The following is a 26,439-nucleotide window of genomic DNA, read 5'->3' as shown; positions in this document are numbered from 1 at the left end:
ATTGGTTTTTTTGTTTTATGAAAGGAAGTCAAGAATATCTGACTTCCAGTGTCTGCTGTTTAAAAAAGAATTGCTGTTTCTTTCCTTGTCCTGTCAATTTTAGTGGTTTTTTGAGGCGTGGAAAATGACATGCAAGCAAGCTGTCTGCTTCAGAGGGATTTAGTTTTAAGGTCTTACCCAATTCACTACCATCGTAGTAAAGGATCCGAGCAGATTCTAACAATGTGTTAAACTTCAGGGCTGTTGTTTGCTCTCAGTTGTCACTCCAGTTCTTATGTCAAAGAGAAATTACATTAAGTTTGTTTCTCTCCTTGCTGAGTTCTGTCATCTGTCAAATCAATGTATTTCTCTTTATATGTGTTATTAAAAGAGAAAATTGACTGTTGTTAACGTGATGCAATGTTCTTTTTAGTACCTTTAGTATGACTTCTTACTCAGAAATGTAAATTGCTTTTATTTTCCAAAAATCTATATGGCTCCTTCTAACCTACCTCCTCCTGACTTCTCTAGCTCCGTTGCCATCCATTCTCTGCTAGAATTGTGTCCTCTGCATGGAATTAAGTGAGATGTTTCATGTGTTCTCAAACAATCCTGTCTCAACCCATTTACTTCTCAAGGTACCATCAATCTCCCTTTCTTTTTGCCTCTAAAGCCCTGTAAAGTTTCTATTAGCCTTTTTCTGGGACGATTCCCTAAGCCTTCCCCTTCACTCCTCTTACATTTCCTGATTTACTGAAGGATCTGATAAAATCATTCTTCTCTCAAAGATCTCTTCTCTCAATCTCAGTCTTTTTCTGCTTTCCTAAATAATTTGACTCCCATCAGAATTTGTCCTGTGTTTTCCTTTCTTTACTGTAATTTTCAGCTTTCTTCTCTCTCCATAGAATAAGAACGTTCTCCCAGTATGCTTCAGGTTTGTCTCCCTTTCTTTTCTCTTCCTCATCTTCTCTTCAGCATCCTCCCTCAGCATGAAGTTTCTTTTTCCCTTTTCCGTTAACAGTTCTGTAACAGATAACAGTACAATGTGACCCCAGACAGAGGTATCCCAGTGGACTCCCAAACGAGCCAAGTCATTTCCTGGAAGCGACATGGCCCTGTTGGCACTGCATGCCATCTGTATCTCCATAGACTGAGTTGGCTCAGGTGGCACGCCCTTCATTCCCTGCTGCTTCTGGTATCGTGTAGAGCTAGCTTTGATACCTGCCTAGAACTGGAGTGAAGGAGAGTTAAATTGTATTGATCCTTATGTTTTTTCATTGTCACGCTTCCTAACTGCCAATCCAGAACCAGAAAGTGCCATTTCAATAGTAATAGCAGGCAAAAGTACTTGCAAAGAGCTTTAAAATGCATTATACCGCCTCGACGAAAAGATTTTCTGTCACGCAAGGACATGGCTAACAAAGATGCAGAGGTACTGTATGTCTCTCTGGAAAGCTGCTGTAAATCTTTGGGTTTTGTTTTTCTTTCAAACAGGTTATTACTTCAAAAATGGAATATAAACCAAAAGGACAATTCTGGCCTTTAAAAAAGTGCTCAGGTAAACAGTCACCACAAATAGATCACAGTTTATATATAGTTCATATATTTCAGTACAAGGATAATGTTTCATAAGCTTAATGTAAAATTTCCAGCAGTGACTCTTTCCAAAGTTGAAAACATTTTTAATTATTTTAGTTCTTAGCTCTAAGATACACAAAGAACAATTCAGAGAGAACTTTGGGGTGAAAGGAGCAAGGCAGATGTGTATTTGTAGTTATTAATGGTTTAGCTCTTTCTAAGGGCAAACAGCTAAGCACATCAGAGGGTTAGGACCAGAGGTAATGGCTGTGATAACAGTTGCTACATGGGCTGCATGATTTATCAGTTAAACGAGCAAGGCTGACTGAAAAAAGACCTCACTAATAGTCAAGACAGCCTCAGCAAACACTGGACTATTGTTACAAAGTTGTGGGAGAGGCAGCTGGACAAACTAAACCTCTCACAGAGCCAACCTACTGCTTTTAAAATGGCAAAGTACAGATTATAGGAACAGAGAAAATGCTGTGTAGAAGTACTTTCTCAGGGTTGAACAAGACAGAAGCATTTGTCATGGAGCTGTTTAAGGGGGAAAAACGTGGACCTGCACACAACTACAGAGAGTTGCACTAGAGAATTTAGGCCTGCCAAGATACTCATCAAGGAATTGGGTATGGCAGATATATAGTGAGACTGTTTTTTAAATCCTTATTTCTATAGCTGTAGTTTGCATTTTGGTTTACAAACATTGCCAAGTCATTCAAAGAGAAGAAGAAAAAAAAAATCCAGTCAGACCCACAGGATAAGAATGCTTGCTCCATGGAGCAGGGAACCTGGAGCCTGGTCAAGTATGTGCAGAATTCAGCCTGTAAGGGCGGATCACTAGAGAGAGATGCTTGGAGAGGAAACAGATACATAAGCATCCTGTAGTAGCAAGAAAGTTGTTACAGGCATGTAGAGACAGAGGCTAGTGTTCCACAACCACGTCTCTCTTTTAACCTTCCAAGGTAAACGATATTGCTTGTAAAGTGTACAGGAAGACATTCCTCTTAATGTACTTCAGGTAATACATAGTATTGTAGTGTGATTAAACATGTAAGTAAGGCAAATTGGAAGGTAATCAATTTATATTGTTCTTCCATTACCATTTTGTCAAGGGTGATGGTGAGCCTATGCAGTTTATATAGTTTGAATTGTATTTAAAAAACTATTCATGTGCTTGACTTGTCAGATTAACTTTTAGATGAAGAAAAGATGCTGAAGAGGTTTGGAGTGGTGCCACTAGCCTGCTTCTTTTCAGAGTGTGCCTAAAGCTTCCAGCTTCAAGCAGAAATAGGGAAGATGTGTTCTTTGTTGTCTCTCAGCCTCTGGCAAGAGAAGAAGTTACAGATGATAAATGCTGTTGACCTACTCCACTGGCAGACTTTGCAGGACTCAAAGTAAATCAAGCCCTGAACTCTCCAAAGTTTAAACATAAGTAGAGGATATTTTTCAATATAGCTAATGCAAATTTTAAAAGTGTATGTATTTCCAATGTAATTAGTAGTTACACAGGGTCACAACTTTTGTTTCTCTTCTATTCTACTGCATCATACTAATAATTGCTTCAGTCAGTTGGTGGTATGTCCAAGATGTCTTTTTTGGCAGTTGGTATGATAGTTCTTTGCTGGTGCTCATTATCCCTGACAGATGGGACAGATGGCTGTGATACTAGAAAGAGAATTCTTTATGCCAGTTTTGCCTAGGAAGTCCAAGAGATAACCTTAGTGCAGAAAACAAAGCTTGGAGGGAGTGTTTTTGCCAAAAGAAGTTTACTAATGATTATTTCGACTCTTTGCTTTTTGTATTGGCAGTAGAGAAAGATCTAGAGGTGATGATTCAGAAGTCATCAGACATGCGAACAAGTAATATCTTGTTGCTGATAAAGCCTGGTTACATTTGTATAACCAGACACTGCCAATCTTCTAAGCAGTTCTGTTAAGTTCTTACATGTTTCCTGTCCTAGAAAGATTAAAAATATGTTTGCCAGTACCATATAAAAATATCCAGTTTAAGCTAACTGCAGTAATGAGGCATATATTTTTCCAGTTGATTTATGAAATACACTTTTTTTAAACTGAGAAACTCTGCAATAACAGCTCATTGGCATTTTGTAGGTATTTACTGTTGTCTTTCCAAGGGTTAGAAATATGTACCAGGTGTTTATGTAATATTTAATAAAAATGGATTCCGACTGCAAAATTCACATACTTGGCCTGAGTTTATTCAGGAGCCATTTACATCTCCTGAGTGCCAGCTGATGGGAATGACTGAATATACTTGGATGTGGGAGATACTATCTTTTCTGTCCCTCCATCTGTTTTGTCTCCATAAAGAATTAAAAATTATTTCTATCATTAAAATCTCTTTCTAGTGTTGTATGCTCTGCACCAGCTGACTCCTGCATTCTACGTTAGTACCAGCCTACTGTGGAATACTGCAGTTAAAATGGTGTGTTGTGCTACGCATCACTTTCTGTGATTTTTAGTAGTGTATGTGTTGGTATGCGTGTAACTGCTGAGATGCTTTGCTATGAAAATATTAATTGTAATTTAATAGGATTAGTTACATTTCTATTTGGGGTATATAAATATTAGATGATGACTGATAAAATGAGTAGATTTGTACTAATAGAAATGTTAAAACAGTAAATCCAGGTGGAAAGGATGAGGCTTCTGAATTTTCAGAGAGAGATTATTATTTATTCCTCAGAGGATTTAAGAAGTGTCACAATACTGTGGCATAGATTCTGATATTCTTAGAAGGGTCCTTTAGAAGAACCTTGAAAGGAAATATACTTGTGCAGGTATGTTAAATGATATCAGAGACTTTTTGTGAAATAAGATCACAATGCACATGTCTGATTTTGCAAATGTGAATAAGCACCAGAGTATTTCAGTGCGTTGTGTTAGATTGCAATCTGTCACATCTCTCACAGCTGGTTTTTTCCCTCTGTACTATTTGGTGTTCAGCCATTTTACTCATTCAAAACAATTCGGTTTACACAGTGTCTATAGACTGATCATCAATGGCTCTATGTGATCCTAAGTTCATGGTAACCTACACTAATACTCATCACTCAGCTGTTTGTTCTGGTTTCGACTGGTCACTTGTCTGTGGGCAGAGCATAGCAAGTTTCTCTGGTTCTCTTGAGCATACTCCCAGCTGTAAAGTAGGTGTTAGGAATTCAGGAGTCTTCTCTTTGCTAGTGGTGTGAGCTAAGGGGTTTTAAGTCTCCTGTTAAGAAAAATGCAACTGATAAGGAACAAATGTTGATGTTAGAATTTGTGTAACCACAGAAGCTATAAACTAGTTTGGTGTTATAGTATTTAGCCATTGCGTCCTGTCCAATTTCACTTCTTTTGTAAGTGTTTTCAGGCTGTGCAGCCTCTGTTGGTCGGTCCTTGTTCTCTTGTGGTTTGGCCAGTCCTGCTATCTACTCAGAGCAGCTCCCTCCTTTAGAATATAGTTTCTCTCTGCTGCCTATTACCTACCTGGAAACTCTCATCCTACCTGCTCCCATCAATCTGAGGGCTACTTAGTCAGGAAAGCATTTTAAGGAGATGGTTCAGCTGTGATGACTTGATTAATTGAGTGCTCTGTTAATGACTTTTCAATGTTGGTCTGTCATGTATATGTCATTTGCTTTCCTGGTTTACGCTTCCTGGAATGCAATTCACTGTATTCAAGTCATAATAAAAGAGGAATTTTATAATTGACAAAGATGTATATTTTTCTGCCAGCTTGTTTGTAAGTCATGTCATTGCTATGACTCACTGAATATGTTGATTTACATGCAAGGAATTAAGGGCAAATGACTGAACCAGTTGCTACCTTGAAGTCTGTGTTCTACCCCCTATCAGAAGAGTGCTGTTTTCTGAGCAGGAGTGGGTAACTTCCACGTGGAACAGCCCATGTGCAGGAAGTTCATGCTGCTTCTAAGGAAGGTGATGGCAATAAAGGTGTTTTATGCTGTGTCCTTTAGAATTCTGTTCAGTAAGAATTTCTCTATGCTTTATAAGCATGTTATCTACTGTTCGTGTGTATCTAGATTTGTAACTACAAAGTTCCAAGACTTTACACACCCAAATGTGTTAATACAACTAAGTCACGAGAATTTTCATTGAATCATTTTAATGCATCTCAACCAGTTAGATGCATATAGGATACTTTTCATTCCATTGAACTTCAGTCTGCTGTGAAACCATCTCAAACAGGTGCTTATTAGATGTTTGCTTTCTGAATAGTTTAAAAAAAGGGGGGGGGGGGGGGGGGGGAAGGAGAGAAAGGAGGGAAAAATCCAATTCCAGAAACCTGCCAGCATCAGAAAACACCCTGTTACTTCCCTGTCTCTGTTACAATAAAGAGAATCTAGGGCTTAGCTAACTATATTGAATGCAGTGGTGGAACTACCATATGAGGAGATAGATAATCTCTGACTCGTACCATGTGAGACTTCATCAGTTAGAAACTTAAATTCTACCCAGAATTTGATAGGTAGATTAGGCTGACTTTGTAAGCCACAAGTTTACATGCTTTCAGTGATAGAGGATGCCTCTGACATCCTGGCCACATTTAATGTGGCACCAAGGCTCAGTCTTAATAGAGAAATAACTAGCATGTAACAAACTCAATCTCTTTTAGAGGGTTTTTCCTTTTTCTTTTCCTACTTGGAAAGTTCTACAGCTTCTGTTATAATTTCTGGGTTGATAACAACAACAGAGGTGAATAAACTTTGTAAATGAAACTTGGTAGAAGTTATGACAAGATTTTACATGGCATCTGATGGCATAGTGCAAAACAGATTCTCTTTTTCATCTTAAACCACCTCCCATGCCCTCGTAACTCTTGCAGTGTTTTTTGAGTATGAAAACAAACCATGTAGTAGTAATGAGGATCTGTGCTTTTCCAGTGCAATAACTGTTAGAAAACCTTTGAATGAAAAGGAAACCTAATTGGTCTTCAATAATCTTTTTAAAACCAGCTCCTGTGGGTTTTTTTGTTTTCTCTGTGATTCCTATATGTAAGAAGCCAAGCTGGCATTCCTGCTCATCATATAGAAAAACATGCCTTTATTCAGTACAAGTTAATGCAGCATTTTTATTTAGGATGCATTTGTAGTCCTTCCCTTCAAATACTGCATAAACTGTCTCCTTTTCTAACAAGACCTAAGAGCTGATAAAGGGCATGTTCATTGTTGCTGTTAGAAGTTGCTTTGTTTTTCTTGTAATTCCACCCTGCCTTGGCAATGCAGTCTCACAGTTATCATTTCATTTGACCTGTAAATCAACCTGTGTAGCATAGGAGACAACCACAAATGCAAAGTAAGTGAGTTCAACGTAACTTGAAAAGCATTTTATGACACATTCCATGCTGTGTTTTGAAGTATTTATGCGTGCTTTATTCCTTCCATGAGGAAACGGTAAAATATGCAGAGTCGTAACACAAAAAAAATACACAAAGACACAGGAAAAAGGAAGGAATAGAGTGAGAATGTTTATGTATGGTAATGAAGAACCGAGGGATTTAAGAAGAATCTGATCTCTTAGCTTTGCAGCTAGCTGTCTGAAGAATATAGTAGAAAACCTTGATTTTTTTCAGACTTTTTTAGGAGGAAAACCATGTTTAAAGTACTAGATAGCATTAAAAAGAAGCCATTAACAGATGACAGGACATGAGAAAAACAGAAAAAGCATAGTATCTCTACTAAATGTATATTTGTAACTTTCTTCTGTTGTTATACAGAAAAGTATCATTACATTGCTACACAGAAAAAAATCTTTATGAAAGACAAGCTACTGAAATGCAGAGCGATGAATGCTTAGTATCTTTGCCTAAGGAAAAATCAGAGGGAGCTTACTGCTCAAAAGATCTTAACTTAGTCCTAGCATGCAGTTGTTCTTTTGCTGTATTAGACATCGAAAATATGCCTTTTGTCTAATCACAGGAATAAGGATGTGCATCTTCTTTTCCCTTCTGGCACGGACTTACAGTGTGGCCTCGGTAAGTTGCTTTGCCTCTGGATCTTACTTTTCTAACTTAGCGAGGAATGTGAAGAACGTGTATTATCATAAAGTATTTAATGTTGCATTTGAATGATGCATACTTTGGGTGTTAAATTACATCTGTTGTTGCATTAATACTGTGTTGGGAAACTTTTTTAAGGACGACTTCATTCCTTAGAAAAATTTGATATGTACCAATGTTTAGGGTTTGATTATATGAAAAATAAGTATTTTTAAGTTTCTTTTCCCAAATCCAGATCCCATGATTTCTCTTTCTGAAGCAAAAATTCTAAGCACAGCAAGGTATATTTAGAGAAGAGTTCCATTCTTTTCTTCTTTTCCATTAACATTGCAAGACCTTCTGATTTAAATGCTTTTTAACATTTTCTGTCATCTCACTCAAAATGTGAATACTTCACTTCTCTCAGCGCTCTGTTGGTTTATACTCAGTCCTTGTTACGAGGATGATTGTTTTTGTAGTCACAAAGAGCTAAGTGCCTTTAGTCAGATACTTGACTTCCACCCTACAACAGATCTGTCCAGATTTCTTTGGGGCTGCAGAGAGGATCAGTGATTTGGTACGCTGTCCAAACAAGTCTCGCCACTCTGAGTTCCTATGATTGTGAACAAGTGTACGAGGAGGTGTTCAAACATGTGATGAGCCTGGACAACTCTACTAATTTAGGGCTTAGATACAGAATTTTTAATACATCAAATGAAGAGAGGATATTTTAATGCTGCAGTTATTTCAGCAAAACCCTATCCTTGAGATGGTTTTAAGAGAGAGCTTAGTCTCTTGAGCTTTTCTGCTGTTGTTCTGCCCTCAGGCACTGCAGAACATCCCATCCTGCCTATGACTCAGGCCAAACATCCGGCTGTCACTTTAACTCAGACCTCTGTCTAGCTCTTCATGCTTTGGTTATGTCTCTGTTAAAGGCTCTTTCTGCATAGTATCTTCCACGCAATTAAAAACCCTCATTCAGGTTCCTGTTACCTCACAGCTGGCGCATTGCTCCTGTTCTGGGGCCTGAAAGCGCAGACCTGTGAAGTGAATGGGTCCTGCTGAGGGAAAGGCACAAAGCCCCAGTCTCCACGCATCTATCTCCTACCCCACGATCTACTTACCTCCCGGTGGGCCAGTAGCCAGCACTGGTGCCCACAGGACTAGCATGGGGACAAGAGTCTTCCTCTGTATACTAGAGACATGTTGGGTCTTGTCTGTCTTAAGCCCCAAGTCCTACTCACTCAGTCCAGATTTCTCTGTGGATCTCTCAGCATGTGTGATTTGAAATCAGTTTGTGTAAGCTTACTAAGTTCCTCTCTGAAACCGTGCAATTACATTTCGACATTGCTTTACAGTCTGGATGTGAGTAATATTTTGATAAGCCAACATAACATTTCAGAAACGTGGACCTTTTCCGTGTAAACAAACAGGCAAACTCTCTGACACTGTCCTGTTGTATTTTATGCAGTCATAAAGTACTGGGTCTTTTGTTCATTTCTGTGTGCCTATGCGAACTGTGAGTAGCTATAGGAGAAAAAGTAGAAAAGGGCAGTATGGAGTTGTGATTCGAGGCCAAAAGCAAGCTTAAACCTTAATGCAGCAGCTTTTCTCACTGTAACTTCAGTTTCTGTTTCTTTCTTTCAGAAAGACTCAGCAGGATGCAGTGGATAAAATATGGCCACCCCCTTCTTCACTGAAGAGATGAGAATAAATGTAACAGGAGAGGTACAAAATACCAGTTCTGGAAGCTCTTCACAGGTGTCTGCTCCTGGCTAAGGTGGAACCCGAGGCCACGTTAAAATACTCTCTGTTGGTTTTCACTGAGCAGTGAGGGATTGATATGCTGGGAATAAGCTGATCAGCTGCTTTGACTTGTGGATGAGTTTCTTTAGTAGTCCATTTGGTACCAAATTTGGTATTAATTTGGTATTCTTGGGGGTTTTACTCTGAGGTGGGTTTGTCACTCAGCCGGCAATCTGAGAAGTGCGGTTTAGCTCTAATGCAGACTACAAGGACTTAAATACATATACGTTATGTTAAAATATATTTGCTCAGGTGTCAGTTTGAGTTCGTGTCAGCACATGAACATTAAATTACATTTAAATTGCCAAGTCACCTATGAACTTGAGATATTTCTGACGTGCCAACATCTAAAATTGTAGTCATTTATATTTAGATTTGGGAGTGTTTCTTTAGCATCTTAACTACTGCTGAGACCTCATTTTAGACACACCCATTTAAAAATGTTGGCTTTGATTTCTCATTGTTTAATTTGCAAAAGGATATGTGTTTTAAAAGTGCTTTAAAATCTTGGGACCAGAGAACTTCTATAATTATTAATAATTTAATTCATTATTCATTTTAAATGCATTATTTAATATTAAATTACCTTTTCTTGTTCTGTTGTGTACCAGTTAGCTTGCTGCCTGTACTTCATTCAGCTTGGAAGCTGGAGAACAGCCCTTGTGCCTACAATTAAGCCTCTTTGCAAATACATAATTGGGTTGGGGATGAAGATAAAAAAGTCAGGATGAAAGTGCTAAGTACCACTGCTGACCAAGATTTTTTTTTTCTTTTTTTGTCCAAATTTAGATTGAAAACTGTAGGTAGAAGGAGAAAGTGTTTCCATTTACTCTGCTGCTGGATGAGATGTATCCTACCAAAGTTTCACACAACTGAGAGAGGTTCACTTTTAAATGGTGTTTAAGAATTTCTTTCCTGTTTTTCTTTAGTAAAGAACCCTTTTCTGTATACTTTTTAAAAAGTGTGAGATGTTTTTGTAATGTAGTACAATTTATCTACAGAATGATGGTACCAAGAGTACATTTGTGTTGTGTAGTGTCTTATCAATACTTTTACCAGGTAGCAGTAAGAGATACCATCCTATTTAGAAGGGTCTGATGTGGAGAAAATACTTCATTTTTCCTGAAAAGGAACGTAAATTGTGTACAAATTAAGCCCTGCCCTTTTCTGGCTCCTAGCCCAGCCAGCAGCTACAAAGGAGCAGGAACAGCAAAAGGGCCTGAGCACACGTGAACATCTCTGTCTGTCTGAGAGTACCTGATGCCTTTGTCTTACTAATTGTCCAGCACAGAGAAGTCTCACCATCTTACTTGGACAGGAAGGACTGGGAGAAGGCTGACATCCAGGAATCTATCAAGGGTACTTACTGCTTCTTTAGCTACTTTTAAAAACCTGAAATGTTTGACTCTAACTTTTTATGGGACATAATTTCTGCTTTTCTAATACTTCAAATGACAGTAGGGGAGTTAAGAGCAACTCACAGTGCATGCACTGCCCAAATAACTATGGGCATCATGCAGAATACATTAATAAATCAGAATAGCTCCTCCAAATTTAAAGAAACAAGGAAGTTACTGATTCTGGAAAGAAATATTTTCTTAGAGGAACTTGTTTACATTCAAAATTTGATAATAATTTTCTAATTCTATGAAACAGTTTAATATATTAATACTATTAGTGTTTTTAAAGAGATTTCTAGCAAAATCTTCGAACTTTTTGATACAACCTCCAACTAGAATATAAGGAGATATTAATGACAAGTATTCAAATATATACCATTTTTCAAATATGTCTTTTTATGGCATATGTGACAAGCTTGACCTTAGTTTTCCTTACAGTGTATAGAAAGATGCTCTTTCACAGGACTCAAGGCAAAAGAATTTTATATGGCTTATAATCATGGCGTAGCATAAGCTAGAGACACAAATTTAGATTTCCTTGGTTGAACAGGGGAAGCGTACTTGGTTTAGTTTCATTATATTACTTCTAACTTAAATTTTGTTTGGAAATGTGGAATATTTTTTATTTTGAAATGTCAGGATATTTTTCAATATAAGGAGCTCGTGTTTTCTACTGTGTTATGCCATTCAGTTCTTTGAATTTAGTGAGCTGGCAGTGGTGTTAAAACAGTAAAACAGCGTGGCGAATCTTGTACTTACTTCCCTGTATCTGAAATCTAAAAAACAACACATAAAATAATTTTTTTATCATTTTGTTTGTTATATTTTGCTTCACTAGGCAATGGCAAAAGTAGTCCGTAACTTTGTGTACTGTGGGCTGCATTTGCTGTTGCTTTTCTAGTATTTTTTATCGCCCTGGAAGTGATGCAGCTGCCAGTTACCAATGATACCCAGTTTCTGCATAATCTCTGCTGAACCCTGGAGTAAACTGTGCTTAACTGTCTGTGCCCAGCTGGTGGAAGGTGATGTACTCTCATGCGTGGGGATCTTGCTATGAGCACCCGCTCCAACCATGAGAAAACCCGTAATAATCTGCAGGAATTTGATCTATATTCCTATATACGACTGGCAGGCACCCAGTCTGGCTCTCACTTTACAGTGACTTAATCTGGCTGAGTTCAGATGCACTTATTCTGGATTTCTATCTGGGGCCATAAGAGCCCAGATCCCAATGTGTAAAGGCCGCGCGAGGAATCAGGACAGTTGGGGCTGTCGACGTGGGAAGATTAACTGGGCTAATTTCTCAGAGTATATTGTGATCTGGAATACCAGTCGTTCTAATTGCAGAATATGAGTGAATTTCTAAAGAGAAGTAATTATTGTAGAATAAACTTATTTTTAATACATAACAAAGTGTACAGATGGGTAACCCCTGTGGAATTGCTTATCACAGAGTGATATTCTAATCAGTTTTCCCAAGCAGATGAGCCCCCAGGGCAGATGGCTTATCCCTTCAGTTCCTTGTCCATTTAGCTCTATATGAATGCCCTGATTTGAACAGTATGGAGAAAAGTTAGTAAGAACTAGACAGAAAAGTAGGTATATTTAGCGTGTAACCTTCAAACTGTAAAATGGTAACAAATTTTCATCATTACTGAAGAACTGTAACCCACATATGAAGTGGATTTCAAAAGCAGAATCAATCCTTTCTTATATTCCTTATCTATTTTTTTTTTCCTGACTAGTAGGCTAACATCTTTTTGGCATTAATATGAGTTTTCAAGGACAAAATGTTTGATATCCTGAGCATTCCAAAATGTAATCATCCCTGCTAAGGTTAGGTAATTATAATGTCTCTAAAATCCTGTAATTTCTCGTCATTTCTGTACAACATGAACCTTGTGGGTATGAGGAAAAGACTAAATCTTGGAACGTAAAGCTATTCAGACTCATTACACATTGTATATATAAATACCATCACCAAAATTACGAATTTATACATTTTAAACACATTAAGAAAATAAAAATATATAAATAAAAATAGTGTAGTCCCGAAAGGAGCATTGTAACGTGGAATTTACTGAAATCACCTAGATCGCAGAGTATTTGCAGGAATTTTCAAGAGATCTACTGTCTTGCAGTCGTGATGCAAGAAGGATCTACAGAAGAGCTCCACAGCAGCCAACCATGTGAGAGCAAACTGAAGGAGCGTGCTGGACCACTGGTTAACAGAAGCAGAAAGACAGTGGTGACAGGAGGTGGAGGCTACCTGGGATACAACCTGGGATGTGCTCTTGTTAGGTCAGGAATTGCTGTTGTTCTATTTGATGTACGGAAACCTAAATGGGAAATTCCAAACGGAGCAGATTTTTTCAAGGTATGTTGAAATTACATATTTAACAGTAGTGAATAAAGTTGTAGTACTTTTATGTATATTAACGAGGCTTCCTCTTAAGGACTTTTGATAAAATCTTTTACTGAAAAGCCATTAAGGACAGTAAGAAGCCATTGTAAAAGGTTCTCAAATGTGTAAGTAACTGATTAAGAGGCAGCAATCAGGAGTCCAGTGGTCAGTTCTCTCAGTGTTAGCAGGGGAGTTCTGGAGTCCTGTGTTGGGAGATGCCATTCAACACATTTGTAGCTCACCTAGGTGAAGGGGTGAACAATGAAGTGACAAAGTTTACTGCTTAGGGAAGTTATTTGGAGTAAAAAGATGAGACAGGGCAATAAAAGTTATCCCAAATGTGGAATGGCCGCTGTGCAGCGAATGGCTGAGGAAACGAGGACTTTTCAGTCTGTGAGTGGCATGCAGGTGGATGGGATTGACTGCTCACTGCACTTTCCAGTATAAGAAGGAAGGGCCATCGGGTGAAATGAGGAGTTGTCAGTTCAACACAGAGAGGTGGTTTTTTCATGCAGTAGGTAAAAGGCATGTACAAAGCCTCACCAAAAATCTGCTTCCACTGGAGATTACTAAATAGGTAAAGCTGAAAATGATCCAGGGGCCGTCGAGGTGATGCCAGGTTTTCTCCTTCTAGCTACATCACTATGTGCGACAGGCGGGAAGGGAGGCAGAGAGGACACGTGGTACTGCTCTGCATGGCTGCGTGGCGGGCAAAATACCGGGCTGAGCTTTAGTCTGACCCAGCGTGGTTGTTCTTGTGTTCAATTTCATAAACAGCTTTTACAGAATATGAGAGAGAGATGAAGTATTACCAAGGAACCATTCAAAAACCATCAGCTTGTTTTGTTAGTGATATAAATCCACATAACTTGATTGAAGTTGGTGGATTGACGGCAATTTACATCTTTCAAAGTAGATTTGTCAGATTTGAGATCTGACAAATGATGTCCTGAGAACGGGGTTTGGGTTTTTTTTAGAATTCAATTTACTCTGTAATATTTATATTTTTTATAGGCGAATTACATAGAAAATGGAGCTACAGAGTCCTAGTAAATAAAGTAATAAGTCACTTCAGAGATGTGAGCCTTGATCAGTGATTTGGATCTTGTTAGTATTGTTTATACTGGTTAGCTATTTTAGCATTCGATTGAAGGTAGGAAGTGTAAGTCAGCCGTATTTATGAAATACTTTGGCAACTTCAGAAGAAAAAAGTTGAGAGTTGAGATGAGATTACCTCTTAACATTACCTCCAGCCACTTCTTTTGTGATTATTCTATGTTTCATGACAGTAAACGAAATAATAGCTAATATTTTGCAATATCATAATTCTGAAAAAAAAGGTATTATAATTTTATTGACATCTGTATGTATGTGAGGTATTATACATATGGTTTTACATGGTAGGCAAAAATGCAATATAATATTCTTAGCAGGGCATAGCATTTGATAGAAAATATAGCGTGCATTTAATACAGTACAGCATTCAGTACTGTACAGCATATCATATAATGGCATTATAATACACTGTGTATACTATTACAATATTAAATGCATATAGTGTGTACTCTTTTCTTTTAATTTTATACAAAACTGTAATTAAATTATTCAAGCAGTGCACCTAAAATAAAGCTTAGGTGGGCAAAGAGACGTTAGCCCAGATCTCACGGTACTAACAAAAAAGGGGTTCTCTTATTTGGTGACTCCCTGGCAAACAGCTGAACCCTTCCTGCTGTGATTTAGCATCCCTGGGGCTTGATTCTCCAGCCCTCAAGCATACGCTGCTCCCATTCCAGTCAAACGAGTTTTGCCAGCCTGCAGGCTGCAGGACTAAGTGTGAAAATACGCATTATAATTGAAGCCAACAAGAGTCATAGTTGTTTTGCAACAAAACACTGACAAAATTCTTAGTCATGGATTTTTTTTTCTCCATGTTTATAATGTTTTATTTAATGCTAGTGAAGTATTATGAAAATGACATCAGAATTACTTTAGATTTTCATTCACGGCCATAGTTAATTCTATACAGAATGTAATGAGCTCTACCAGTCACAAATCCATTCTTTTCTCATTTTACAGGGTGATGTGAGGGATTATGATGCGGTGTTCAAAGCATGTGAAGGGGCTGACTGTGTTTTTCACATGGCTGCATGTGGAATGTCAGGATTAGAACAAGCAAGTACAGTTTTTCCTAATGTTTTCTTTCTTTACTCTTGTGAAAGCAAAGATTTGTCTGCATGTAGCAAAGAATGTAACTATGTGGTATTTATGTCAGACAGAAGTTAGTTATGAAGGTCAAGTCATCCACACAGGCAACAGAGGAGGTATTCCTTCAATGATAAATGTCAAAGCATGAAGTAATGTACTACCCAAAGTACTCTAGAAAAATGAGATCATAGAATTAAGATGTTGGATAAGATATCCTTTTTCTCTACCTGAAGAAGTGTGACAATATTGCCCTAGAACTAAGGTCGATGCTTTTTCTGCTTGCAAACTCGTAGCCATGAGGAAACAGAGCAGCAACTTGATACAGTTATGCTAAATAACAGTGAAATTCACAGTGGGTGTTATCAAAAAATCATGAAACTACTAATTTATTTCCGGGGAACAGGACGGATTGCCACTGGAACAAGAATTTGTGGAAGCTTTCAGGGAGCATAACCCCTGCCTGTAATTCCTGTTTCTATCTCAAGGATTATCTGGGGTGTGACAAAAAATCGAAGCATTATTAAGTTCCTCTCAGATGCATTTTATTTTTTATTTTTCAACTTTCTTTATTCATACACTGAACAAGACAATGAAAACGAGAACTGCTAGGAATCACTGTATGTCAGAAGGGTGAGAACTAACGCATACATCACACACAGCCCACAGCTCTTCAGGGTCCAGCAATTGTAACGATCATGTTGGGAGTGTGACTTGTGCAATTAATCAGATATTGTGCAAATTCTATTTCTAGCTTCAAAAGAAAGACCAAATTGAATCCATAAATGTTGGAGGCACACAAATAATAATTGATGGTATGTACCTACGTTTTCTTTCCTTGCGTCTGAACCAAACCATGAATTAAAAAAACCTTCTAATTGGATGTTTCCTGTGTTGATTTGGCAGTAAAATGAGGCTCTTCTTTCCCTCCTTTCAGCGTATGGTGTGAAGCTAGCTGTGCAGGTCCCATTAATCTGGTAGATTTGCCACTGGTTTGAACTGGGGATAGGTTTTCAACCTGGATTTCATTCCTTGGCAGACCAACTCAAACCCTCCTCCATGTACAGGTTATTTTTCCCTTTACTCTGTGTAATGGAGAAGTGTTATCCTCTTTCCTCATGGAAATAACATGAGAGAGATCATATGGTTTGCTGTGTTGTAAACATTTGGTGATGGGAGCCACAGATGTGCTATTATTTTATCACACCAATATAGAAAATCATCTGTTCTTTCTGACCATCTGTCTAAATGTGATCCCTTTTTATTATACACTGATTTTTAACCACTGTCTCTGGAAAACGTTAGCAGACTTATTTCTGTATATGCAATTTCAGAAAGAATGTTTCAAAGTGTATTGTAAACACCAAAGCTACCATCTCTTTGCTTTTCCCTCAAAAATCAAATGGCAAAAAAAAAAAAAAAAAGCAAAATGGCTTTAATATAATTTTTAGACCCATCTTCATGCTGCCTGTGGGTTATTACTGAAAGAAGAGTGAAATGGTAGGCAAGTATAAGTCCAAGGGAGTTAGAGGGAAGAGATTACCACATATTCCCTCCTTCCTACCCCAACCTCTGAACCCACAGAAACAGGTCATGTCAAATTTCCATAGCTCTGCCAACAAAGCAAGAGTCTGGGAGGCACATGAACCCGTTAATCTACATCTTAACAATAGATATTATTGTTGTATTTTGTTTGAAATATTTACAATACAGTAATTACATTTGGTATTTTCAAAATGAGCCAATGAGCCAACTGGACTGACTGTATATTCTAAAAATTGCTGACTTTGAATATTAATTCACTTAAACTTTAGAAGCATTGTTAAATCAAAAGGAAATTTATGTTCAAGTTTGCAATGACATATATACAGCAGAGTTTAGACCTTAACACCTGGCTGCAATCCATAATTAAGACTTTGTTTTGTAAATAATACTAATTTCATTTGTATTTAAGGTACAACTGATTATACACTAACCATGTGTGTTTCCTGCTAACGTGTCATTTGTCACTTAGGAGCAGATAAAGACAAATGCAGGTTTGTCACACACTGGAGAGAGTGAGCTCGTTTTCTGATAGGACTTATCTGCACGGGCATCCGTGAAACTGCGGTGCAAAAAGCAGCGCTGCTTGCTGCTGAAATGGTCCCTGGACTGGCTGCTCCCTGCAGTGCTGCCCCTACAGAAAAAAGCAGGGAGGTTCAGTGCTCTTTGATCACCAGAAATGGTCCCACTCCTCTCCTTTTTATTCAGGTTGTAAAATGAACATGTTTTAAGAAATGTTTCTGCAGTAAAGCAGGATTCCACATACCCCCAAAGATAATTCCTCCATCCAGCCGATGACTATATCCAGTCTGATACGATAGTTGCAGGTACCTAATCATAAAATGTTTGGTGACCACAGTATGTAATATTTACATAGCAGGTATTTGGGATTAAAAATTCCAGCTGAATGAAAGATGAGAATGTATTAAATGATAAGTTAATGGTAAAATGAAAATATTACTTTTTCTATAAACATGTTTGTTTTCAAAAAGAGAAGCTGCCAGTTCATGCATTGTTTCTCACTCTTTATTTTTGTTTTAAAATAATTTATTTTGTATACCACTGTAGTCTGCAAACAGAGAAATATCCCTAGACTGATATACACCAGCACAGTGAATGTGGTATTTGGAGGGAATCCCATTGAAGAAGGAGATGAAGAAACCGTGCCGTATTTTCCACTGGAAAAGGTACTCTGTTCATGTGATGGTGTGGCGCTTACGGTGCTTGAAAGGATAGATTATGTGAAGGCTGTTCTGAGAGCAGCAGCTGTTCTACCACAGATCACATCAAATCCCATGAAATTTTTTTTCATTAGTAAAAACTTACCCATGATCAATGAAGAAATACTTAAATCATTGTGGCTTTAATCTGCGGTAACTGGACAGATGTGAGATGATAATATACCTAAAAATGACTAAGAAAAGTGGAATGTTTTAAGAGGAAGTGCTTCCAGGCAACCACCCGCTAGGTAAATACAGAATATTGTGGCCCATGTGAGCCTTTGCTTTGAAGAATATTGTTGAATATCAAATTCTACATCTTTATCACACACATTTTTGCTGCTTTGGCGTTCCCAAACCTTGCTGTCTTGCTGGAGGCCAGGTGGCAGTTACAGTCACCTGAGGGCTGCTCGGCAATACCGTTTCCATTTCCTTCTTTACTTGATAGGAAATATTTTCTAGCTGAAATCTGAAGCTCAGTGCATTCTGGCCACTCTTCCCGTTTGCTCTTTCCTGCTCCCAGCACGCTGCCTGCAGCTTAAAGCTGTGCTTTTAGAGTGTGTGTTCTGTGTCCAGGAACCCTAAAACGACGTGTTGGATGTCTGCTTGTGCACAGCCTGCACAGCACCGCAGACTCCTAAGAAAGCATTTCAGGGATTTGCAATTAGTTGCACATGTCTGAGCCCTAATCGTGTGTTTTCTCTAGTGGGAACTGGGTAATAGGAAGCAGCAGAGGGAGGTGGGTGAGGAGGGAGGTGGAGCACCTGGATTAAGCTACCTGGAGTAGACGCACTGTCCATGCTGGGATTTTTAGGTATATTTTTCAATATAAAGTGTGGCAATACAAAATTCAACAGGTACCTAAATAGCCTCATGTGGGTAAGCGATCGCTAAACCAGCATGTGCTAACTGTGTCCAGATTCTAGTGTTTAAATACCCTTGGGTGCAATTTTTAAAGTCAATAGTAAGCGATACAGTTGGGAGGGAATTATTTATAAGTTCCCAAATAGCTTCAATAAGAAATGGAAGCATTTTTAGGAATGTCTGAATTTTTAATTTCATATTTAACTGTTTTTAAAAACTTCTTCCAATTCAAAATGGATGTTTTTCAACATAAAAATATCTGACCTACCAGAACATTTGGCTTCATATTAATTCTTTCAGTACATCCAGCACAAAAAGTGAGTTAAGTAGATACTAGTGGACTTAAACTTGCTCTGAAGCTAAACTTGTGCAACTAAAATGTAAATCTGATAAGTTTCTTTGTCATAAACAAAATATATGTTTGCTATATCTTGTTATTTCTAGTTTGATTTTACTCAGCTCATGTCTATAAGCTGGCTAGATTTAAATGTTATCAGACAGAAACCATAAGTTTGCCTTTACAGATGCAATAATGTGATTCAAATGTTGATCTCATTCTGCCTTTCTTTATAGCAATTTAATCATTATTCTAGAACAAAGGCAATTGCAGACCAAATGGTTCTTGCTGCTAATGGAACTTTACTCAAAGGTACATATAAAACATTTGGGTTTTTTCCTATCATTAGTAGTGCTAATTCTAACCATTCTCTGGCTACTCATTTATCGATAAATAGTATACTTTAACTGAAATAAGGATTTATTTTGTTTGTTTCTACTCCTCCCTTCAGTGGATGATTAATTATTTTATGTGTATACACAGACAGGTATGAGATTATATGCAAACAATAGACGGGAGAATTCAGAAAATTTAATCATCATCAAAGTTAACCAGTTTTACAATAGATACAGAATTTGTGCTTTTCTTCCCCGTTCAGCGTATCGCTTTGAGCTTCTCTGACAATACCAATCACTAAGCGCTGTCCAGGAGGTCATTCTCATCATCCCCAAAAGCTTGTAGGTGTCTGGCAAGAATAACTACAGTTTCTTAAACAGATTGGCAATACAGGTCGTGGTGACTTCTGAAGTCACACGTGTGTGAAGAGATGTGGCTAAAAATCTGTCTATACATGGCAAGGGAAATGTTTATCTTTGCTTTTATAGGCGTATGTTGCTATTCCTAGTGATTTCTCTGAACTGAAAAGGTGGCAAACATAAATAAGGTGGGGATTCAATTTTAGCATCCTTCATTAACTACTGAGCAAATGCCTACCACCTGTTACACCTCCCCACATCAAAGGTGTAACTGTGCCTCTTCACAGGAGTCAGAGTCATCTACTTACTGATTCATGTAAAAGTATTCATTTTGATTGAAAATATTCTAACTTATTTGAAAGCCTCCGTTTAAGAGACCTCTTCCACTCCTTTGTGATGCTGTTGAGCTGCAAGCAAGGTGTCTAAATATAGCAAATTGAACGATCTTCTTCCAGTATTGTGTGTGTCTACAAGGATGGACAAATCTGCACGTTATAAACTTGTGTCTATAATAAACAGCAAAAGTCAATCAAGCAGGAAGCGTATCTACAGGAGAGTTCGATTCATCCTGTCCCTATTCAGACCGTTCTGTGGTCAGAGGGATTCAGGTTTCAGGCTGCTAAGCTGGGGTCCTTCACTGCTATTGAACTCAATTTTATGCAGAAATGAGAACAAGTTACTAGGAAGCCAAATCTCATGGAATGGTCAGGCTGATCCTTTGCTTTCACAATGTAAAGTTCAGACAATATGTTGATATCAAAGCAATCTGAAAATGACGTTTTGTGTTCTCTCCAAGGAGGTGATGAGCTCCACACTTGTGTGCTTCGTCCCCCAGGCATATATGGACCAGAAGAGCAGCGCCACCTGCCACGAGTAGCCGTATGTGTTATGTAGGCAGCTCTGGAGGACACTACAAGTAGTTGTAAGGGCATAACACCAGTGGAAGCATCTTGATTACAGTTCTTAGCTATTCCTCCAAGAAAACTGTTGAAAGCTTGGTGACAGGTCATGTGAAGCAAGATAACAGATAGCATGATGTCAGCGTTGCAGAAATGGCAAGGCTCAAGCTGTACTTTTCAGTGAAAATTTAAAAATGCAAGGCTGAAATGCCAGGGAAGAAGAACCAGGTTTGCATCCCTGACCATTTAATGGAAATGCTGTCTTTTAAATATGCACTTTCATTTCAGCCAAACACTAGAATCTCTCCATATTTTACCACTGCGTATCAGGGCAAGAGTCCTTGATTTATAAAACCACCAACTAGTTGGATTTTTTTCTTGTGACACATTTCTTGTGCTGTAATTGTACACAAATACAGCAAATTCTAAGTATTCAGGCTGAGCCAAAATGAATACGTTATACTGCATAAATAAAGGAATAACGTAGTTATTTCATGTTTTCTGTTTCTACAGGTAAATATCCAGCGGAGACTATTTAACTTCAACTTTGGGAATCACAAGGTTCAGATGAACTGGGTTCACATCAGAAATCTAGTACAAGCTCATTTACTAGCTGCTGAGGCTCTCACCTCTGAGAAGGGTTACGTAGCTGTAAGTAAACAATATAAACCAGCGTTGTCTCCCAGGTCCTTTAGCTCTCAAATGGGTTTAATTTTTTGATGTTTCAAGATCAAAGGTTCTCCAAAAGGTCGCATGCTAAATTCTCAAAAATAGTGTGTGGCTCCACAAGCACGCGGACAGTGCCAATGCAAATACATTCTGCTAATATTTTGATGATTTTTTTCTGGTTTGAAAATATATCATTTCCTGTGTGACTGGGGGAATTTTTAACCAGGTTAATATATTCACCATCATACAAATCTGTATATTCTCTTATTCTTTTGAAAATAGATTCTGATTCTAGGCGCATAGCATCAAATTTAGAGCAACCATTCTGAGGTTTCCCAGTTTAATTTTCAGAGCTGAAAATTCCAAAAAGAGATGTACAAAATTAATGGACAATTTAAAAAGGTTTTTCCTTTTTTTTTTTTTTTTTTTTTACTGACCATAATTGCAACAACAATCTGAGGACTGTGGAGCATCACAGAACTGACAGTGTTGCAGCAGCTGCTATATTCACAGCTCCCGAAGGGTCCAGCTTCATTAGTATTGGTAGGAACATATAGACAGCAGGTACAGATACATCTGAACATCTCTTCATGTTCTGTCAGCTAGTTCAGTGCTTGGCAGCTATGCAGCTGTTTTACCATGACGTAATGCCCAGGGTCTGCTTGGGTGCTCAGGAGTTCATGGTGCTCACAGCTGGACAGAGCCCTCATCCAGAGCACAGCTGCCAGCAAGTATTCCCTGCACATTTAGAAGGCTGGAAGAAAACAGACTGGAAGCCCAGAGTGGATTCAGGCACTGTGACATGTCCCACAGAATATATATACTGAATTTGTTTTAATCAGAAAATTAGCCAGAGTTGGAGCTTGACCTCAAAAAGCTGTGCTTATTACACGCTGTCAGTGTTGCCGCTTCTGTTGGACTCATGAAGATAATTCTGTCCCCTGCACATCATAAGGAACTTAATGCTCTAACAGTTGGGTTACTACATAGTGAAATCAAGCTCTGATCTACGTTACACCGTGGTTAGTCATGATTAGCTCTACCATGGGGTTACCCAAAAGTATGAGACATGTTTGAGATGACAGTGAAGTCCGAGGAAGGTAGTTTGCTGAGCCGATTTGTGTACATTCACCGTATGCGTGCAGGCATGTTATTCACAAAATCAAGAAAGGTAGGTATGAGAGAGAAAGGAAAGGCCATCTTACATATAGTCTTTTTCTAATTGTTTTTCTCTGCTTCTTTAACAGAGTGGTCAGGCGTATTACATACACGATGGTGAAAACGTCATTTTTTCTGAATGGATAGTCCCTTTAGTATGTATTGCACACACATTTAGCTCTAATGCACCATATTCCATTTTTATGCTTCATTGACACCCTCAATTTGGTACAAATGCTCTGTTATTCTTTCCTTTTATACGCCTTCTAGTTTGAAAAATTAGGCTACAGGAAGCCCTGGATACATATTCCTGTTCTCCTGGTTCATATAGCAGGTAAAAATAATGAAATACATACTTAATTATTGTGCTATTTACTTTTTAATTTGTTTTCTTATTCCTAGAAAGGTATGTAATGGTTTTATAAAATTCAGGGACCCAAATTGTAGGAATTGCATAACTTAACATCATTCTAATTAATAAGAATCGCTTATGTCATTTGGCATTAATTATACCAGATAAAGTCTAAAGACTATTCATAAACTGAGTCCATCATGTACTTTATAAATTAAACACTGCCTTCTCCACCTTAACTGCATCCCCTGGCAGCAGTAGGAATTATAGGATGTGCAATGTCAGTATTATCTCAGTTTACTGTTATCCAGCAGTCTCATTAAGTAACTTTCTGTTTCACAGCCACTGTGATGGAATATCTGCACCTGATACTAAAGCCAGTTTTTAGCTTTACCCCTTTCTTGACAAGGAATGAGGTAAATATATAAACATTCTCTCTTTTTATATATTTCTGACCAATATTCTTGGATTGTCTGCATTAGAGCTCTGGTTTTCTGCTCGGGGCATAGTCCATTCAGGGCTTACACAGTCATTTTGTAGCCTGATTTTTTCCATGCCATCCTGGCCACCCCTTATAAAATCATCGGAAATTAATACTTACTTGAAGATTAGATGATCCAGAGAAAGATCCTACAGGTGCAAAGCAGAGCGACTGACGTGGAGCTGGCACAAAGAGGAAAACGGGCGCTACGGTGTCATTTCCAGCGAGCTGTCCTATGTGGTGGGACTACTTCTTAAAAGGAAGGTGGTGCAAGAGTCTCGGGTCAAAGTGGTAGCAGATGGCGTAATACAAGGCTAGCCAATAATTGGAAAGTCCACTAAAAGTAGTTCTAAATTGGAATGAAAAGTTAATTTTCCGAGGGGAGGGGGGGAAAAAAAACAAACCCCAAAAACCAACGCCAAAAACCCCCAAATCACCAAACCCTATTTCTGGACAAATTAATTTTGATCTAACTTATTTTTTTGTATGATATTATGATTTGTAATATAAATGCTTTCACTTGTAGCATGTAACATAATAGGATACTTTCTTCTACATTAGTTCTGTATCTGAAGCAGAAATCATTGAGACTACGCAGCTTAAGCACTGTCACAGGCACCACGCGTTCAGGGGGAGGATACAACTCTCCAAGAGTGTGTGTTTTCCACTCTGAGACGCGTTTCGGCAAAGCTGGGAAGCCACGCAGCTCTCCTCCAGTACACTCACCCAGTTCTGCTGCGCATTTCTCCGTACAGAAGCGGCAGTTTGAGGGAAGTGTGCTGATCTGTTGCACGGGATTGCTGTAGTCCTTTATCTCACATTCACAAGTCAGAAACCAGTGTCAGCAACTCCTCCTGCACCCAGTCCACCCAGCTTTGGCTCTTTTCCTGTCAGCTCCATCGACTCATTCTGTTAGCTCTGTACAGAATCTGACTCCAAAGTGGATACATTTTTTGCATGTCTATCTCTATTCATGTTTTTCATTCTGTTGTGATATCATTGTTATCATATTTTCATTCAAGTTCTAGAAAATCAGGTATTAAACTCGCTTCCATAACTGTCTTTTTGGATTTTAGGTGTGGAATGTTACTGTAACTCACACTTTCCGAATAGACAAGGCACGAAATCAGCTTGGTTACAAACCAAAGAAATTCTCATTTGCCGATTCTGTGGATCATTATCTTAAAACAAGACCTCCTTGCCAAGAAGATCACACGTTCCTTAAAACGGTGTTTGCTTTTGGCATTTTGTTATGTTTGATCATTCTTTCTTTCTTCTAAAATCAAATAACTACCCACCTGTTTCTGAGTACTAATGATCTGGTCATAGTACATTCCTCAGGCACCATGGACTTTATTATTCTTATTATTGTGATGATGACATCTCTCTGATCTCATTTAAAAAACCAAAACCCACAAAAGTGAAGACAAGGGACACATCAGGAAATGTTCCTAAAGGACAACACAGTGTCACAAAATCAAAGGAGTGCACCACTAACAAAGGCAGGAATAGTTTTAACGGATCTTCCTTCATGGATTGCTTCATGCTGAGAATGATTTTCTACAAATGATCATTCAGGAGAGTAAGAAATTGGAGGAAGAGGAACCCTTGTAGGACTGCAGTGCTGTAACAAGTCCAGTAGCTCTAATGAAGGAGAAGGTTGATGAAACCATTCCTCTGATGAAGCCACTGCTGTAGCTGCTGTATGTGAGCCTGAGGAATTATGAAGACCTGGGAACTAGTACAAAAAATATGTAAATATTTATAAATAACAGGTGGCAAGAGGACTGAAAGTCATATTCATGTAAAATAGTTTTATTGTTCAAAAACTTTGTAAAAATGTAATAAATGTTTTTAAATCAAATAATATCCTTTCAACGCAATAATATATAACTGAACCAACTACTGCCTTTAAGGAACCTGTGGGAAGGGGGCGGGAGGGCACATAAGACCTTGGAGTTCAGGAAGCTGTTACTGCTGCCTTGTCTTGTAAGAGAAGCCAGGAAGTCCCTGCAACCCTGTACCAGTGCTGGCACGCTGTTCCTTCAGCCAATGGCCATGTCAGGCTGAGCAGGCAAGCCCAGCACCAGGACCCCAGTGAGGATCTGACCTCTCTCTCTCCCCCCTTCTGAAGACTTACGTTAGTGGCTTCTTGGGTGGATTGCACTACTGAGCCACGTGTGCTACGTGTGCGCTACATCTACACCTACCACATGTAGCCCAGGTGAATTTTCATAAGGTGACCTGTTGCAAGGAATTTCTGAGGGAGCAGCTGCCCTCTCTCTGGCACCCGCGTGGAGCGGGAGAGCTGGACTTGCCAGGGTGGGTCACAGAGTGAGGGAAAAGCTCTGCCATCTGATTACCTCCACTCTGCATTTATCTCGCCTTTCTGTTAGTGTTTTACAGGAGTTTTAAGAGCAGTAAGTTTATGGAGACTCTCTCATTGTATCCTTAAATTTACAGGATATACAGGAGAGCTGACAGCAACCTGACAAGAATAAAATGTTATAGGTAAAATAGTGACAGGAAAATGAGTGAGCACCCACAATTACCACTGCAGCTTATGAGAGCAAAGACTTGTTTTACACTTTTTTTTTTCTTTTCTTTAAACAAATAGTTCTGCGTGCAGTGAAAGCAGCAAAGCCTGGTCTCTTATGGATGTGCATTTGGAGATTGTCCTTGTCCATTCAAACTGAGCTCACACTGCACATCTTCCCTTAGCAGGGGCACGGCTCAGCCCTCCCTCCTATTCCTGCCTACCTACTGTCAGGAAAGAAACTCAGTATATATGAGATTTTATCCAAGTTTGATTACAACTGATTTAGTTCACTATTTAGCAATACAGAGGCA

At 38.6% G+C, this 26,439-nt stretch overlaps 2 protein-coding genes and 1 long non-coding RNA gene across 12 annotated transcripts in view; 2 read left to right on the top strand and 1 right to left on the bottom strand.

Moving 5' to 3' along the window:
* VWA3A (von Willebrand factor A domain containing 3A) overlaps window positions 1-2,882 on the top strand; it is a 33,089-nt gene extending 30,207 nt beyond the window's left edge. Inside the window, exons 33-34 of one of the 2 annotated variants that reach the window (XM_075767512.1) lie at window positions 1,474-1,537; window positions 2,747-2,882. In XM_075767512.1, the coding sequence (XP_075623627.1) occupies window positions 1,474-1,525 (52 nt within the window). In that variant the 3' untranslated portion in view covers window positions 1,526-1,537; window positions 2,747-2,882. Of the gene's footprint in view, window positions 1-1,473; window positions 1,538-2,235; window positions 2,614-2,746 lie in introns of those variants that run through there. The other variant, XM_075767513.1, reaches the window with a different exon arrangement.
* LOC142603975 (uncharacterized) lies at window positions 854-8,853 on the bottom strand. The gene is made up of 3 exons (XR_012837863.1): window positions 8,685-8,853; window positions 7,485-8,600; window positions 854-1,002 (listed from the first exon to the last, which is right to left on the bottom strand). It is a non-coding gene; the product is annotated as an uncharacterized LOC142603975 (long non-coding RNA).
* On the top strand, window positions 2,843-25,493 carry LOC104630478 (putative short-chain dehydrogenase/reductase family 42E member 2). 9 transcript variants are annotated; one of them, XM_075767515.1, is made up of 16 exons: window positions 2,843-2,954; window positions 7,502-7,557; window positions 7,817-7,862; window positions 9,208-9,288; window positions 10,653-10,725; window positions 12,908-13,143; window positions 15,247-15,342; window positions 16,127-16,187; window positions 17,983-18,101; window positions 19,572-19,647; window positions 20,827-20,909; window positions 21,443-21,580; window positions 22,846-22,911; window positions 23,027-23,090; window positions 23,451-23,524; window positions 24,666-25,493. In XM_075767515.1, exons 4-16 carry the CDS (start codon window positions 9,238-9,240, stop codon window positions 24,867-24,869), a joined length of 1,341 nt encoding a protein of 446 aa, XP_075623630.1. In that variant the 5' UTR covers window positions 2,843-2,954; window positions 7,502-7,557; window positions 7,817-7,862; window positions 9,208-9,237; the 3' UTR covers window positions 24,870-25,493. The 9 variants fall into 9 exon arrangements, with proteins under 9 accessions (XP_075623630.1, XP_075623634.1, XP_075623631.1 ...); XM_075767519.1 differs by lacking the exons at window positions 2,843-2,954; window positions 7,817-7,862 and adding an exon at window positions 10,156-10,262 and having other exon boundaries at window positions 7,197-7,557; XM_075767522.1 differs by lacking the exons at window positions 2,843-2,954; window positions 7,502-7,557; window positions 7,817-7,862 and adding exons at window positions 8,821-8,859; window positions 10,156-10,262.
* Window positions 25,494-26,439: the final 946 nt, after the last annotated feature.

This window comes from Balearica regulorum, chromosome 15 (assembly GCF_011004875.1).
Source record: "Balearica regulorum gibbericeps isolate bBalReg1 chromosome 15, bBalReg1.pri, whole genome shotgun sequence".
Lineage (NCBI taxonomy): Eukaryota > Metazoa > Chordata > Aves > Gruiformes > Gruidae > Balearica > Balearica regulorum.
This window is presented reverse-complemented; position numbering and strand designations above follow the sequence as displayed.